General features: G+C 38.4%; 2 protein-coding genes across 6 annotated transcripts; both read right to left on the bottom strand.

The window, feature by feature from the left end:
* Window positions 1-35: 35 nt before the first annotated feature.
* LOC138000419 (galanin receptor 2a-like) lies at window positions 36-5,518 on the bottom strand. Its single transcript, XM_068846823.1, has 3 exons — window positions 5,311-5,518; window positions 4,222-4,280; window positions 36-2,374 (listed from the first exon to the last, which is right to left on the bottom strand). Exon 3 carries the CDS (start codon window positions 2,267-2,269, stop codon window positions 1,142-1,144), a length of 1,128 nt encoding a protein of 375 aa, XP_068702924.1. The 5' UTR covers window positions 2,270-2,374; window positions 4,222-4,280; window positions 5,311-5,518; the 3' UTR covers window positions 36-1,141.
* Window positions 5,519-8,798: 3,280 nt separating this feature from the next.
* LOC137999127 (somatostatin receptor type 2-like) lies at window positions 8,799-16,884 on the bottom strand. 5 transcript variants are annotated; one of them, XM_068844968.1, is made up of 2 exons: window positions 16,799-16,884; window positions 8,799-10,949 (listed from the first exon to the last, which is right to left on the bottom strand). In XM_068844968.1, exon 2 carries the CDS (start codon window positions 10,914-10,916, stop codon window positions 9,936-9,938), a length of 981 nt encoding a protein of 326 aa, XP_068701069.1. In that variant the 5' UTR covers window positions 10,917-10,949; window positions 16,799-16,884; the 3' UTR covers window positions 8,799-9,935. The 5 variants fall into 5 exon arrangements, with proteins under 5 accessions (XP_068701069.1, XP_068701072.1, XP_068701071.1 ...); XM_068844971.1 differs by lacking the exon at window positions 16,799-16,884 and adding an exon at window positions 15,805-15,871; XM_068844970.1 differs by lacking the exon at window positions 16,799-16,884 and adding an exon at window positions 13,863-14,527.
* Window positions 16,885-17,825: the final 941 nt, after the last annotated feature.

The following is a 17,825-nucleotide window of genomic DNA, read 5'->3' as shown; positions in this document are numbered from 1 at the left end:
CCTGTCATGGTTTGTTGAAAAAGAAAGAAAAATTTATTGTAGTTTCACTGTCGTGAATTTGACATCTTCAATTCCCACTACCTAACCACTCGGCCACCCTGGACCCCAAGGTTGCTTTAATGCTAATTACTAATCATATATCGATCATCTAAGTAGTTTAAGTGTAATGGAAAACAGCAATAGAATTGTAGCAAAGCGAAGAGGTGTATGGATGGACCAAGTCATTGCTCCATTTGTAGAATATGTCCGATTAATCTTACCTTCTCCTTCTTTCTTGCTAACTGACGAGCTCTGTTTTCTCTTAAACGTGGTGCCATGGACCCTTTAATTCATGGCTCGAATCTCAGTGACTAGAAAAATTAAATGCTATACTCGAGTGTATCACGTTCTTTGCAAACGTCAAATGACTGTTATTATTTAGCCTACATTTTTCAGAATTTTTATGTCTTTGCAGTCGATGGACTTGATGACAAACTCGTCCCACTAGCACGTTTGTTTAACTCTTTTGCTTGGCTAGCGGAGTACACAGTAGCTGTTCTTCGGGACTTATGTCTGCGCATGACTCGGACTTCTCTCTTCCTTTGTCTGCGCATGTCTTCTCTAACCCAGTCATGCGCAAAACAGAATAGCTCTGGTGACGAGATTTGAGTTTTGCGTAGAGCTCATTAGACAAGACTCGTTTATTTGATAGGGGTGACTGACTATCGGATCACTTACGGTATTTATTGCAACCAGTTGCCCCCTTTTCGTTTATAAGAAACCTCCTTTCGGTGATGACAACAAATAGATGCCACGCTGTTATTAACAGGCTTTATTTTAATTCGCCTGATCGGTATAGCTTCGTAATCACCAAAGGAATTAGCTCTTCATTTTTGGAAATGCTAAAAGTATATGTTGCATCTATTACTTCTTTATTTTCTATTATAAATTTTCTGTATGCTGCCATATTGGCTTTGGTACACCACGAACAGTCCATTTTTCGTTTTGTTCGTCAAGCCAGCAAAGCCAAACTAAAAGGGCGCGAAATCTGGTGGCGTCCAAATTTCGTGCGACTAAGACTATAGACTATTGCTTTTTCGTGGTCCATGCAAAAAAGGGACTGCTAGAAGTGTATGTTATTTTAGTACTCTTACGAGGAAATTCACGGAGAAATCCACGGAGAAATTTGTCGAGAACGTCTTTGTAAGTGATGCAATACTAAGCTTGTTCCATCATCACGCCTTTGGCGTGAAAACTCCGAGATATCTTCTTGACTAAGCCTTGTTGCTTGCGTTGATCCACATCTCGAGAGGTGTAACCTGCGCAAAAGCGGTTTTCCTCTGTAAAAGCAACGGGACTTACAAATCAAGCTTTTTAAGGCATTTCGATAGTTTGTGCTGAAGGAGAAGAGAATGATAGGATTAATGGCCGTGCTTAGAGATGGAAAAACGTAAAAAAACAAAGCTACCATTGTCTGACAGTGGTCTTGAAGAAATAAATGTGGTTTGAAGAGTTTTAAAAACAAATAAACGCAGAGTGGAGTCCAACATACGAAGAAGGCGATCACCATGAGAACTCCTATCTTCGTGATTTTTTGGCGTTGCCTTTCTCTTTTCTCTTTCATTAGGTCCAAAATTGCCCTTCCCTTCCGCAAGGTTTTCACGATGCGACTGTAAAGTATAATCATTGAAATAAGAGGAGTACAGTAAAATACAACAAAGCCGGCAAGGTTGAAAATCGTGTTGAAAAGTCTGTTCCACAAGGTTCTACAAAAGTTGTAACCATCCACCTCAACAATACCAGTGTAGATGAAGTACGGAATTCCCGTAAGAAGCGGTATAATCCATGTCAGAAGAAGCAAAGTTATGCGGGCTCGCTTTCCGTTGAAAAGCGTTGCTTTCAAGGGAAACACGATGGCAAAATATCTGTCGACAGCGATCAACACCAAACTCAAAACAGAAACCACTTGTGATACACCTCTAAAGTACATTCCGAGCTTACAAGCCACGACTGCTGAAGGTCCCGCGATGAATTGCTTCCTGGTTAGCATTCCTTCTGTCGCATAGAGTGGCCAATTGAAACACCAACACACAAGATCGGAGGTTGTCATGTTCACTATATAGTAGTTTGTGCTTGTTCTTAAACTTGAAGTCTTGAGAAAAGCAGCTGTGACAAGAAAGTTGCCCACGATAGCCGCGACGCTTATAACGGACATTAGTGATATAAATAAAGTCGACACCGCACGAGAACAATTCTGCCCGTGGCTGTTTGTGACACTTGAATTGTTCATGGTCAACTTTTCATGTATGAAGGATACTCTTCTGTCAGGCTTGCAATGGACACTTCCTTCGATGATGTTTTACCAACAGGAACAATTAAAGGAAACCCCACGGTCCTGTAAACGTGACCACATGTTACATAACCAATTTCTGGATAAATTATCTTTTTAGAAGAATGATGCAAAATCGAAAACAGGAAAATATAACACAGGTGAAATGTTTCTCGTTGTTTAGTGTTAGGAAAAAGCAGTGGAGACGAGTTTTATTTTGTAAAACAGATTATAGAAGGATATACATGGTGTAAACATGAAATATTTATTAAATTGTATGAAACCGACAGCGGGAAGAGCAGTGCAGCGCAGATCTCAGTATGGTGATGGGTTCAAATCTCAATTTTCGGGCTTAGTTGCTAAGGTCTCGGTAAAGGGAAAATGAGGTGTCCGCGGAAAAATGAAATTGTCGCGCCGCTTTTTTTTGTAGAGGGTCAAACTATATATCACATTTAAGCTAATAGATTGAATTATTTGAATACAGTTTTAGTTTTTTGGTAATTAATATTGCCTTTTACTTTTGATGCCTCAAACTCAGACCCGTGACGACCGAGTCTGCTGCAGAAGCTCCTGCCCCTTCACTTTATTGCGAAAATAAGCGCACTTTGTTGCATCTTTATAGTCACAGGTGAATGCACTCCAATGCTATGTGAGGAGTTTTAATATGTTAAGGGTTGAAAGAGATATCACGCACCAAAGTCGAAACTCTCATCTCAAACTTAATTTGGCCAAACAAAAAGCCGTAAAATCAGTATCCGAAGACAAACGAAAAATTCCTCACGTAGTATTTGGAAGCGATATCTTAAAACCCGTCGGAACAGGAGGTCCGAGAAGTTGTAATTTTGGCGTCAAAATAAACCCCTAGGAAAACGAAATTTCAAGATTTCGCGTGCAGTTCACAGTACTAGGGACCTTAAGATCTACGACGGCGACGTCAACGAAAACGTCACCTCAAAATAAAACTTTGCTCTGTTATAAGTCTTTCGCGATTATTCCATCTCGTTCACGTCCTACAATATGGGCGAAGTATCCTAAAAATAAATCGGTACGAGCGGTTTCAGAGTGAAATAGAGAATCAAGGATTCTCTGTTGCATGCTCACGTTGTCGTCAAAACCTAAAATTTGGTGATTTCACGTCGTCGTCATGCAGAGAACCGCAAAAATATGAGCAATAATCCGTGCGGCACGTGCAGCACGATTACTTATGCTCTTTTAACCAATGATATCACTGTTTTGCGGCGTTGTCGTTGACGTCGTCGTCGTAGATTTTAAGCTCTGTCTGCTGAATAACTCCGCGCCCTACTTGAAAGCCAATTATGCTGAGCCAATCAGTGTTCGGTCACGTGCTAAGTTAGCAAATCGCGCTTGAAGGCTGTCAATTGACACAGAATATGGCGGGGAAGAAAGAAAAGCGGCTTTAAAATTAATTTTTCAGAATTATTTTTTCGGGAAAATTTGCTTCACAGCCCACCTATTCAAGATTTGCAAAAACAAAAAAAAAAACAAACAAACAAAAAAAAAAATGAGCGAGACGTTCAAATTTATCTTTACCGAGACCTTAAGTTGTTTATCTAACTGTGATAATCTTTCTAATTTTCATTTTATATCCATTCTGCAGTTTAAATATATTTTAATAGAACTTTATTGTGAAAATCACGATAAAAGCACATTTAACATTTGCACAAAAATACGTGACAAGCGAGCGGGATGTGTGGTTTCGGATTTGCTTCGGAACACTGCTCGCAGTTCTTCAAAAACCAAAGCGATTGCGCGTTACGTTTTGCTAACACACACGTAAATCACATAAATGGTAGCTAATTCAATAAATTGGCTTAACGAAAATTAAAAGTTCTAGTTATAGCTAAGAAACGAAACTCAGAACCTATCTTTGCGTGCCCAAGTCCACCACAAACCTTGTATTTGGACAATTTACTTCAATGTATGTTTCCTGTTTCCTTTGGCAATTAAGGCTCTGTTGGAAAACAACATAGAAACAAAGAACTGAGCTTGTGTAAAAATAATCTATATGGTTTTATCTTGTATGGTTTTTAAGACACATTTTTTCATGAAAATTAGACATCAGTTTCTTTTAAAACCGTCATATCTTTTTCTGTTTACTGTATTTGCAAAATCACTTGTTAGATAAACAATTTTTGATACATTACTTTGAGAGTGCGCGGTCGGGAAAAAACAAAAACAAATATTGAAAATAAAGGAAGATGAAATCTCGAATTCATAAATAATGTTTTCGGGAAATTTTCACTTTCCTAGTTTTATTCGTGAAAGTTTAAATGTATCATCAATACTGACGCGAGCAGGCATTTTGCCTGAAAAGTTGCACGTATTTTTGCTTCAGTTGATCAAACATCTCCTGTTTTATCATTTTCATTGAAACTAATTTACTTCCGTTGTGTTCAAGTTTCCCTGAGTAAATCTTTCCACCGGTTAATCAGAATCACTCACTACGGTACATGTACTGTTTAAAAAGGTTGCCTTTAATTAAGGAGTCGAGAAAATCTAACGTTTTGGTTCGAGAAGCTTTTACTTTGTCCCTTCGATATTAAGGCAGGCCTGTCTCTCCTCATTTGCATAGACATATTAGCAAGAAAGGTATGAAACTGCCATGATTCAACAAACGAGAGAAATAGGATAGGCTAAAAAGGATGTTAAACATTTAATGTCGCGTTTTCACCTCTCATAGTTGAACTTACTTGGAAATTCCTTTCCAACAATTTCATTTTGGTAACTGAATTAATTGCAAAATAATTATTAGGTTCGTTTGCAAGAGGTCTCGTCCACTATTTGATTGAAGTTTATCTCGATCACCCTTATATTGAACAAGCGGCAAGAAATCAAACAAGCAAAACAGAACACGTGTGCATTGCTTGAAGTTGGCTCAAACATTGTCAAATCAGTGTTGTTGCACGACCAGTTCGGTATGAAGATAAAATACACGCCGCATCGCAGCTACGAGAGATTGACTTCGGTTACAATAACCTTACCTCTAAAGTGTGTCCATAATCACGATACTTGCTTTTACTTATACTGTATAAAAAACTTAGGAGACCCAAAAACGTCAAAACCAAAGCTTCTGGTGTCGTATGATATTGGCGTAAACAGGTCAGTGAATAATGATATAAATATGTGCACCACCCGTCGAATAGCGTGATGGAGGCGGAAAGCTAAGGACACAAAGAATTGTTTGTGAGTGTTTAATTGGGCGTTCAGATTGTTGTGTCGCCTTTTTCCAGTGGCCAATTAAATTTTGCCCTGAGGGTCGATGCTGCTTGCGTGTTAAAATCCAAAGTGAGTAAGATCAAAAGACAAAGCGTTCGATGTTTGAAAAGGGCAAATGCACAAGTATTTCAGTCTGTGTTCTCTGGCATGCGTTAAATTACTGTCTTTACTTCTTTCTTAAATAACTGGATGATTCGGGGTTTCATATGTGTTAAAATTAATTAGACACAATTAGTTAAAACTATACTGTAATTCGTACAAGAATGTGCATATATTTTTATTTTATATTATTTATTTGTTTATAGTTATATATTTTATCTCGGAGATATTAGCGCTTATGTGGAGCTACCCCTTAATCCGAAATAGAAATAGAAATTTAATCTGAAATAGAGTTTACTACTACTACTACTACTACTACTACTACTACTACTACTACTACTACTACTACTACTACTACTACTACTACTACTACTACTACTTCTACTACTACTACTACTACTACTACTACTACTACTACTACGATATGGTAACCCATGATATCACAGCACGAGTAATTTTACACGTTCCCCTAATTTTCTTGAATTGAGCACGAGGCTCAGTGCGGAGTAAGTCCAACCCATTCGCTACTTCTGAATTAACGATTATCTTGGATTCCTAATTTGTTCTGAATTCACGATTAAAGTTAATTTAAAAGACTGAAAGTTTGACCCTGACGCTTCCACTGCTCCCATAATAGCTTCCTTGGTTACATAACAGTGACAGAAGAAGACTCCATGACGCACTGGTAGTGCTTTCCAAAAATTATGAAAAAAAGATCGCAAAAGAGTTTTGCTGAGCAATATTAAAGTTTGAAAGTTTGAGAGCAAAGTGTGAACAATTTTTTTCGAAATTGCGGGAACACTTGCTAATTAGGCTGGTCTTACCGTTTGTTACTTCCCTGTTTCCTTCCAAGCTTGCTTGTCTTTATTCCGTTTATGCAGATTGACTATCTCCGGGGATGAAAATTTAACATGCTCTCCTTTTGCTCCACTTAACTGTTACAAATTTAGTGTAAGAAATGCCTTCATGAATTTGGAGGCGTTTTCTGTAAACCTGAATTCATTGTCGTTTTTAAAATTGAAATGACAGAATTAACTATCGGAGAGTAACAGTTGTGGAGCCAGAAATTTCGCGGAAATCACTCTGAGTCTTTGCCTCTACAAAATGGTGCCCCCGCAAGGAAAAAAAACGAACTCTGTACCCTTTTAGGATACGTGAGTTTGAAATGATTCGACAACGAACAACAAACTAGGATTCGAATCAGTGAAGTGAAAGCAAATTTATCAGACGCTTGCACGCTGGACCATGGAATCGTTCCCCCTGTGCCAAAAACTAGTATAATCGGGAAGGGTTTTACCGTCCTCCCGAAAAGACATTCTCTGTTTAACATACTGGAAACATAATACCAAAATAAAACAATGAATTTAGTAATTGATGTTTTTGCGGCCATTGTTCCGATACTAGCATTCCTGTTTAACGAAGGAGCCTCATAAGGATGACACGCGCCTTCGTATTCAACTGGCTTATTTCGCGCGTTTACAAAAAAAAAACAGATTTTTGAAACAGATTTTAATCAAATCCCTAAATGGATCAGCTCGGAAAGACACCCTGAATATTATCCTTTAAGATTGGAGAAATGGAAAACCTCAGGTAAGCGATAACAACTTAGAAAGAACACTCATATTTTTTAACAAGCCTTGCTCAAAATTTCTGCTATTGAGTTGCGTGGATCAAGGATAGAAGGACTTGCGTAGCAGGATTTTCCTGTCTTGAATCTGCCTTTTTTTTTACCAGGTAACCCTATGCTATTTTGCAATATTGTGTTGACTTGCCATAAAGAAGAGTTCTCAGTTAGGGCCATCCCTGCGCCTACATTGTAGGCGCCATGGTCAGCAGTGTAAAATGACCATTCATTCGTTGTAATTACAACAGATAGCCTGGACTCTTAAATGACGAACACAAAACGAAGAATAATCATAAATGTAGCCCCCCAGGGACACAGAAAAACACAATTACCGGTTTTAAAAAACTACCGAACGCCGTAATAGCATAACACAAAATTTCAATGTGAGCCATGTTTATAGTTTGCGGGGAATATAAACACCGAATGCCAAAATACCCGCCAGTAAATTAAATTTTTACCTTTCTTAGCCTGACTAGCCTCGTTTTACAGCCAAAGTTTTTTTCAATTTTACACCTGCTAACCAGACAAGTAAGGCCATTTAATTCAAATACAAAAGAATTATTTGTTGGCGGCCATTTTTGCATTCGGTCAATAAGGCCAATCAATAGACTATTTCCCACATCTCATAACGTAATACGTTTTGGGGCTTCTTTACATGGAACTACATGTATCATGCTTCAGTGAAGTGGATATCCATTGTTTTAATGCAAATGACCCCAAAAATGAACTGTATTATGGGATTGGTGAAAATAGCAAATGGCAGTTTAATTTTGCAGTGCTGTGAAATCCCAATGAAAACTCTACGACCCCGGTGAGTGGTTCTGGTGTGGAAATAGACGGGCATTAGGGAAGAAAATCGAAAAGTTGTGTTAGTTAATTAAGTCTGTAGAGCAGTGGTGATCTAATGTAGAAGTAGCAAGCTGAAAAGGTCCCAAGCTAGTCAGGTCAGAGATTTTAATGTTTCATGGTGCGGGCCATTTCATAGTCGGGCAAACATTCAGATTTAATTTTTTTCATTGGGATTTCTTGGCTGAACCACATTACTCTTAATTAGTTTATTCTATTCATAGTTCATGTTACGAGGCCTTCTCACCATTTTATTGCGTTAACAAAGCAATGATCAGCACTTTTTAAACCAAAGCACCCGCCGCCGAACAGTTGCCTCTGATGGTTAAGCATCAGCCGCTACTGTGCGGGAGGTTTCGGGTTCGAATGGCAGCCCGGGACCAGTCACCAGCATTCAGGGACTTAAAATAACAGTGCTGCACCATTGTTAATTAACTCTTGGAGAACGCACACGCAATTTGCAAAGTGTAGGGCTCGGAGGTCCCGGTGTTGTGTGCTGTTCGAAAAAGGCAAACTGTCACTTGGCTCGGAGCGTTCAGGCCCGGGTTGCTAGACGAATGCTTAGCGCTAACCAGTGTTAAATACCATGGAAACCTATAGGTTTTGATACTTCTTAACCAACAGTTAGCGCAAACCAGTCTTCGATCAACCGGCCCCAGGTTGGTGAAACTCAATTAAACCCAGACAATGCTAAGCTTTTATTTATTGGCGTGGTGACACAACGAAGGAGATATTTTGTTTTGATCGACTCATAATTCAAAAGGTAAACGTTTCGATTCTTTTGTCTAGTGGCTTTATCACTGACGGGAGATCCAAAAGTATTACAAGAGTCCTTTTGTTCGCTTACCGTTTTGCTGGAAAGGAACTAAGAATCGCTCATGAAATTGCACCTGTTATCTTTATTCCTACGTGATGGGCTCATTCAGTGGGTTCTACAAGATCAACGCTCGAGAAAGGTCAATTAGAAAACTAGAACAGTTCAAGGAGGAGTTGACAACCTCACGCCATTTGTTACTCGATAAAGGGTGACCCGTTGTCGCCGTTGCCTACTAAGTGTACTTAAATCCTCAAACACTCGCAAGGAAACTGTCCTGCCTACAAACTACTTAAATGTAACATTCCGCGCGGGCCTAAGTAGCAAGCCAATCAGATTGAAGGATTCGTTAGAGTATATAGGTTGGAAGTTTTATATCAGTAAGTAACAGATGGCGTGAGGTTGTCATCTCCTACTCTACTATAGCAAAATCGCTAGTTTTCTAGTTGACCATTTTCACATTTCCCTCAGTGGAACACTGCATATTCCCAAGAGCATTTGAAAACAATGGTTTATGCAAAATTTAGGGGGCAAACAAAGTGTATTATGGGAAATGTGAAAATGGTTAATAAGATGCGTGGTATGGTATGCTGTAATTGACTCAGAAAGCTTGAACTCGCAGTACCATTTCTTGGATTACCTATTATGTTTAGCCAGGCCCTAAATCGAACAGTATGTTCAATGTGTTTCGAGTGTGTGACACATAATATTAAATCTTTTATTGAAGTTTTCGAGAAATTTCATTCTTGCATAACAGTCAATGTATATGTTTTTGCATGTATATTCATCACGACATTTTTAAAGAAAGACTTATTTCAAATTTCAATAACTCGGCCAAAGGCATCATATTTTTGACTTGCTCGGCGCTATTATGGCCCATATGAATGTTTGCGTCTGTTGTGACTGGCCATAGCACTTTTCTTTTGAAATGCAGTGAACGTTAATTTCATAGTTCACATCATTTCTCATTGACCGTCATGTAAATGATGAATGACGCTGATTAGGAATTAACAGCACGCCTTCCACTTACTGAAAGAAATCGGAAGTAACGTGGGCAACGCTTCTCGAAACCGAGAACTCAATGAAAACAAAATAACTGGATTCATTACTGTACTGAGCGACGGAAATACAGTGTAACTAAGACCTTCTATCCAGTGGCAATGATCTTTGAGAACAAGTTCAGGTGCGAACATTTCTACAACTGATGTTACGTAGGGCGTTAGCCAACAAACGAAGAATGCATCAACGATCACGATGAACAAGTACATCGTCTTTTTGCAAGTCTTGTTCCTCCAGTATCCAGGGTTGATTCCTGGCGGGCTGGTTTCCTGGAAGGGGTTCTGCTTTAACACTCGCATGATAAGTTGATACAAAATGATAATTGCACCGAGTGGTACAAAAGTCGCGAAACTCGTTCCAACGAGGCTAGATATGACGGCTTTTTCACCACCCCACCAATATCTACAATATGACTTTTGACCGTCATTGTATTCACTGGAAAAAAGGAAAATGGGACAACACGAAGACAGTGAGAGAAGCCATGTTGCTGAAATCAAAGTCACTCTGAGTTTTCTTGAGAGCAAGTAAACCTTGAAAGGATACACAATTCCAACGAATCTGTCGAAGGCGATCAATACCAAGGAGCAAACTGAAACTAAATATGATGCTAGCCTCAGATATAATGACGTTTTGCAGGCATAGGTGGCTAGAGGACCTTCGATGACGCTTCCTTTGCTGATAAATATCTTTCCAGTCAAGAAAAATGGCCAAGCCATGAGACAAAATATAATATCAGACACCGCCATATTAACGTAATAATAATTTGTACTTGTTCTCAGGACTGGCTTTCTGTACACTGCAGAAATGACAAAGATGTTGCCGATAATAGACGCCAAACTTATCAAAGACAACGTCGTAATGAAAAATGCTGAAGCATTGAATAGGCACACAGGCTCATCGCTATAATTTCCTTGCGAGGAACCGTTCATGATCGCGTAGAGATTAAGTTCTCGAATTTTCACCTGTTGACGAAAAGCGACAAAAAAGTGCTTCAATAAGTGAAGTTTTCTTTAGAAAAATTTGTCACATGGATAACCTGTAGAATCCAGACCAAATTGTTGTTGGTGGTAGTGAAATCCATATAAATGCATGAAAAATATGAAATAACCCTAAATTGATTTCCAAAAACTGTTTGGTTCGTATTAACATAACATAACATAACATAACATAACATAACATAACATGACATAACGTAACGTAACGTAACGTAACATAACATGACATAATATAGCATAACATATAACACTTTATTGAGAAGATGTTTAAAATTAACAAATATAAAGCACCTACTGAAAGGGTAAATCGTTACTGGTCATCCCTATATGAAACAACATCTCCAAATAAAAAGATCGGAATCTAATAGCAAATATTCATGTTTACATATAAAACTTTTTCAAATCTATATAAAATCATTTCAATCAGTTAATGGTAATGTGAATATTTAGTCTCTTACGAAAAACTGAGTTAATAAGCCAGCGTGTACAACGTCTTCAGGCAAGTCATTCCGCCTGTTAACAATTCGTTCAAAGAAAGAGTACTTGTAGCGATTCTTTGTTGCTACTTTTACATAATTTAAAGTTTGTAGTCGTGATTGGCTCTAGTTCTTCCCAAGGTAAGGCGTAAATACGCACATATAAAGTTAATGAAACAAAATTTTACCGGGATTATGGTATTCAGTGTCCTTCTGGTTCTCAAAATGTCGAATTTTAGCTCTGATTTGACGGCGTATGTAAACGCCGAATACAAAACACTTGAACTCTCACGACATTTCGTGCTGGTCAACCGAATAGGCAGAATGCACGTTTACGAGTCGCGCTTCAAGGCAAATAAAAATGGTCTGCCCAATTTTAGTGAGATAATACTTTTTTTTTACTTATTTCGAACTTTAAATGCGTTTACCTGCCAATATAACGTTTTTGAAAAATTGTGATATGTGCATGATTCGACCACCTTTCAACAGACCCTAACTTACATGCAAAAAAAAAAAAAACGTGGAATTTTTACGCTTGACGAGCTTAAATGAGCTTTCTTTTGTTATTGTAAACTCCACTTGAATATCATATACATAAGCATTTCAACGATCTTCGTGAGTCATCATTCCATTTTTTGCAATTGTGTCTTCGAAATTATGGTCTTCTCTGAAACTTGGATTACATCTTATTGATGGTTTTCTATCAATGATTACCGGCGATCTTATCTTCACAAAAGAAATCAATAAGCTTGCGAAAGAGGAAATAGAAGAGCCTCATCTAAACCTCCTTTACTTTCGCTTGGTTTTTGTTAACGGTATTTCAACTGAATTTTACAGATTATTTCGGCGTTCTTCAACTGAGGCTCTGCAATATTAGGCTCTTATCCCTTTCTTATTAATATGAAGCGGGCTCTTTGGTTGACGATCCCTCTCCGCTTACTGCTTCCGAGTTATTCAGCCCACAAGCCTTGCTCTCTCATTGCTTTTTGAATTCTTACTGATGCGTAAATAAACAAACCCTGAATTTAAGTAAAATTAAGTTTTTCAACCAAGACGAAAACTTAACTACAATTCACATTCGTCAATCGTATTAGCAGGCCAGCACTTGAAGCAATCATCAAGCATTAAATATTCAGGCAGGACGGATTAATCGATTGACAGCAATCTTTCATGGCGCGATCACCTTGGATGCTTAACGTTGTTGATAAAAGTTATAGTAAACTGTGACATTAAGTGCACCGGCGAGAGTAAGGCTTTATCTTAGGTTTCTTCTTTTCAATTAGTCAATACCGTGTAGCCCATAGTTTATCGCTTTCTTTAATTACTTATGGTTTCATACCGTGGGACTTCAGGAGTCAACTCTTATATTACAAATAGTGCCGGAAACTTCAAAACAAGGCAATTAGAATGATATGATGTTTAATAATGTTCTGCTTCGTGATCACAGATCAACACACCTCTAACGTTTTCCTGACATTCTAATACACGCCAGTTCTTCATACGAACAAATTTGTGATTACAAACCTTCGGATTTTGAAGTTAGTTTAGTATCTGAGCAGTATAATGAACGCGAAAAGTAGTGAGCTTCATTTGTTGAGCCTTGACCCAATCAGAATAAATGTATTGAAGTTATACCCAATTGTGATCCAGCTATACGTTTGCATTTATCAGAAAAACAGTGGACAAAGCAACATTTTGGAAAAAAAAAAAAGAAACGTTAGTATCATCGTGATTTTGCAGGTACAGAATTGTGTTGTATCTCCTTGATTCTATAAGCTTTCGATGTTTTGCTTTTCTTTGATATTTGTTATGGTGTTTACATGTTTTAGGAAGTTTGTGAAGTAGAATTGATATAACCTGATAAAGGCTAGTTAGATTCCCGTTATATTAGCTATATTTTGACACATGTTTTTAGAGGAGATAACTTGAATTTTCCTGTTGTCACCAGTGATAGCGTAGAAAGTACTACCAGCTGCCGTCAACTGCCGTTCATGTTTTAAAAACATGTTTTAGTCGGTATCATTGAATCCTTTGAATAAGAAGCGGTTTTCACGTTTGGAAACCAGTCGAACCAGCTTAAATAGAATTGTCCAATATTGGAGCTAGAAAAGTGTGGACTCTGTGAAAACCCATGGACTGGCCAATATCAGGCTGCATCTAATTAGTAGTACTTTGAATTCTATCCACGTTTTCAATTTCAACCTTTACGGATGACGGGTTCAGTGTAGTTAAACTTACACCAACGCCGTAAAACAATGATCATGTGCACTGGTTTAAAGAGGAAGAATATCATTCTTCTCGTGCGGCAAGCAGATTAGTACACTTGTCAATTTGGCGTACTCTACAGAAAAAAAAAACATCGAATAAACAAGTTCAGGGACCTTAACAAATTAATGGCTCTTACCGGTGATGCACGTGCGTTTTACACTGTGATAGATTTCTGTGCGGTCGTCTTGACGATGTCAGTGAAACGGCCAAATTCATTAGTTGAGGTTATGTGGATAAAGTGGCCACACGTCACTTTTCTCATCGAATACCAATGTCTTCTATGCCAATTTAATTCCGTGACAGTTGGCACACACTGTTTGCAACCTAAACCAGTTGCAATAATCGGAAGATCAACAAAAAATGGTGAAATCATGTTTTCCGGTGACGTTCGCGCTTCCGCCGACCTTTTGGTTGCTTAAAAGGGAGTTTTAGCAAAGACGACGGCTACGGCAACGAAAACGTTAGTCCAAAATATAACTTAGCGCTATCGCAAGTATTTCGCGAATTAATCCGTCTTGTTCACCTCGTACAATACAGGCGAACTATCCTGGAACTTGTTGGGTACGAACGGTTTTAAAGTCAAAACAGAAAATGACTGTTTCATTGTTATATGCTCACGTTGTCGTCAAAACCTAAAATTTGGTGATTTCACGTTGTTGTTTTGTGGAGTACGGCAGAGAAATGCACGGAAATTCGTGTTGCACGTGCAGCACGAGCATTTTTCCTTTTTCAACCAATAATATTCTTGCTTTGTGGCGTTGCCGTAGCCGTAGCCGTAGCCGTCGTCTTTGCTAAAACTCCCTGAAACGACAACAGCTACGACAACGTCGCAAACCAATCGGGAGGCTCGTGTTACACGCATTTTAGCCCATATTTTTGCGGTTGTTTGCATAACAACGTGAATTTCATTCTCTATTTTTGCTAAAACTCTAGCACCAATTTTTGTTGGTTATTCGCCCGGGCTCATTGTCGCGGCGACGTCAATGAAATGGAATAATCGCGAAAGACTTACGACAGTGCAAAGTTGGGAAAGTAGGGCCGATTTACACGGTACGACTTTGTCGCATGCGACAATGGCTTACGACAGGCCCACGACATGTTTTACGATTGTTGTGGACGTCAGAAAAAATGTCGTAGCAAAATCGTATCGTGTAAATCGGCCCTTAGATCTTAAGTCCCCAATAACGTTGTAACGGCAACACGAGCCAGGCAATCTAGTGTTCGTTCTCCATCCCTACGGATCCTGTTAATTTAAAGAAAACTTCGCCCATATTGTTGAAAGTGAACTTGTTTGAACATTCACCCTAAGTTAAAGACTTGCCGATGATTGCTTGACCCTTTGATTAACAGCTAGTTTGCAACCAATCTCTTGAGACCGAGATGACAGAGGTGTAGTGTACAAATTATAGTGGGCGAGCAATAGAAGGAAATAAGAGCTCACCGTGAGAGCGATGATGTAACCTGAAAACCAGGATTTACTCCTGTACAGCAAGCTGTTAGATTTATGGGTGCATGGAGTTTGAGACTATCTGAAGAATTGCTTGTAGCATTGTGAAAAAAGCAGAAGGGATCAGAGCTACCGGGATCCCACGGGATGGCAAAGTAAGGGGTAAATAATTTCTACAAGTACCTCACAGCTCAGAACTAGTGGGCTAATGGAACATTGACGTGTATCGGAACATTAAAACGGAAATAGAAAGTCAAAATTTTGATGGACTGCTATGACTAAGAAAATGAACAATGCCAGAAATTTGACATTGAAAAAACGCTGTATTGGCCCAACAAATTTGTTTTCATCAACTTTTTTTTTTGGTTCGAGGTTAAACGGATGGCTTAGGGCCGATTTACACGATACGATTTTGTCGCATGCGACAAGCTCACGACAGGCCTACGACATGGACTTACGATTGTCGCAGCGTTTTAAACATGTTTTAAAATGCTACGACATTTTTTCTGACGTACCCAACAATCGCAAATCATGTCGTGGGCCTGTCGTAAGCCGTTGTCGCATGCGACAAAGTCGTACCGTGTAAATCGGCCCTTACTGATTCAAGAATAAGAAATAACTTGGCACTTACGGATCACTTTAAGTTGGCTGGAGATTTGTTCTCTATTAAGCAGTGTGTTTAGCAACAACAAATTGATGTTGGACGAAAAGGATCATAATCTCTTTTCAGACATGAAGCTGATAACAGCGTGTTTCGTTTAGTTCTATCTGGTTGCTATGGCAACGTCAGTGGAAGCTAAAGGATGACACCCAAATCAGATATATCTATAATTTTGAATTTAATTTAGAGCACGCCATTTCATTCATGAATTTCTCTTTTGGTGAGTGTCATCTGTAGTAAATAACAATGATAATTTTGACGAGTAACACACTAACTTTTTGAGCAATTCTTGTAGGTCCTTTAGTTCATTTAGCAGCTTGTCCTTTGCAAAACATGATCTCGTTTATTATTGTCGACTGTTTTAATTAAATTCATGAGCAAAATGTGCTCCATTTGTATCCAAGATTGACATTAAAGAATAAATGTTTGGAGAGCGAAACATCCGTCGACATCGGCGTTCGAAGACTCAGCCGCAAATTTCGATTAAGTTAGCTCAGTTCTGCAACCATTGACTTTAGTTAGGCTTTTTAAAGAAACACAGATTGAAATTTTAAAGCATGCAGTTTTCTGTAAGCTATATTACTTTGTGAAAGCTCGTCGCCTTCACCATGTTTGGCCATAAATCCGGCTTCCAATTTTCCGAGCACGGTGCTGGAAAATTCTTTTTTATGATATCCGGCACAAGTCGATATCTGATTGTTAATGTGAGAAAAAAGGTTGTTCGGTAAAGAGATAAGAATTGCAATAAGGTTTTGGACGAGGCATGCAGAGCTGAATGATAGGCCATCAATTAATGAAGTTTTTCGAATATCCATACGTCATCATGGATCGAGACGGCTAGCGCGTTGACTCAATAATCTCAATAATCTGCGAATGTTGAAATTTAAAAGGATACAAGGAAATAGATCCCTCTCTCTAATACGGCCGAAAAATTCTCCAAACAAACTTTTTAAAGGGCATTTACCTTGATCGATGTTTCAGGAGAGGAATCCTGAGCTCCAACTTCAACTTATGTACTGTGCAAATAATGTTCGTAATATTATCCACAAGAAAATGATAAAGATTCGTGGACAACAGAAAACTTATCGATTGTTATATGATGAACGTGATGGTGTTTTTTTTGTTTGTTTGTTTTTAATTGTTTCTTAGGAAGCTAATCTATCTGTGTTAGAATAAACGTGTTTTTTAAAGGACCCAAAATTGGAAGATAGTTTGGACATGTCAACCTGCCATGGGATTTGGCAAATATGACAATTAACACTGACACCAGATTGTCACACCCCTTTTTTCCACGAATATATGAGTGATATAGAGTTAAAATTAAAAAAAACTCAAGGACATTTATTTCTTTTTGACCCGTTTTTAAACTAAAGAAATAACACCGGAGAAGAGAATTTCTTTGTGGAGATTGTTATTTCAATTGCATCGCCATTTCTCTAACCCTTGCCGTAAGTTAAAAAAAAAGGCTTTTCTTGAAGATTTTAAGGATAGGTAAATATAATGCAAATCAATATTGAGGCAAATGTTTTGTGCTCAACTGTCATTCGACGCACGATCGAAATTAGATTTCCGGCCTTTTTCCCATTTAGTAACAGTAAACAAAATATATACATTCATCCTAATGCGTTTGCTATGGTGTTTTAGTTATTGCAATTCTCGACGTTTTCTCTAGGACAACCCAGCACTACAGAACATGTTGTTGTAAGGATAACTGACCATCACCACATTGAACTGAACTCTTTTCAGGTTTTTGAGAGCCTAATCTGCATATTGGTTTAGTTGAGCACTTAGCTACCACAGCTATAAGCACAATAAGAAGCTAATTTGCAGATCTGATAAAAGGCCGAGGTGAAAGAAAGATTTTCAAATCCGGATGGCGGAAATTTTGTTTATATTTTTTAGCTGTAGAATGTCCTGACATAGTGGTTCTTTTTTAGTAGACAAAGTTGTCGTTACCTTGGTTTAGGGCCACCTGGGCTATTTGGAAAGGT

Source organism: Montipora foliosa, chromosome 4, assembly GCF_036669935.1.
Source record: "Montipora foliosa isolate CH-2021 chromosome 4, ASM3666993v2, whole genome shotgun sequence".
In the NCBI taxonomy this organism is placed as follows: domain Eukaryota; kingdom Metazoa; phylum Cnidaria; class Anthozoa; order Scleractinia; family Acroporidae; genus Montipora; species Montipora foliosa.
Note: the sequence above shows the minus strand (reverse complement) of the source record. Positions and strands in the feature narration are given on the sequence as shown.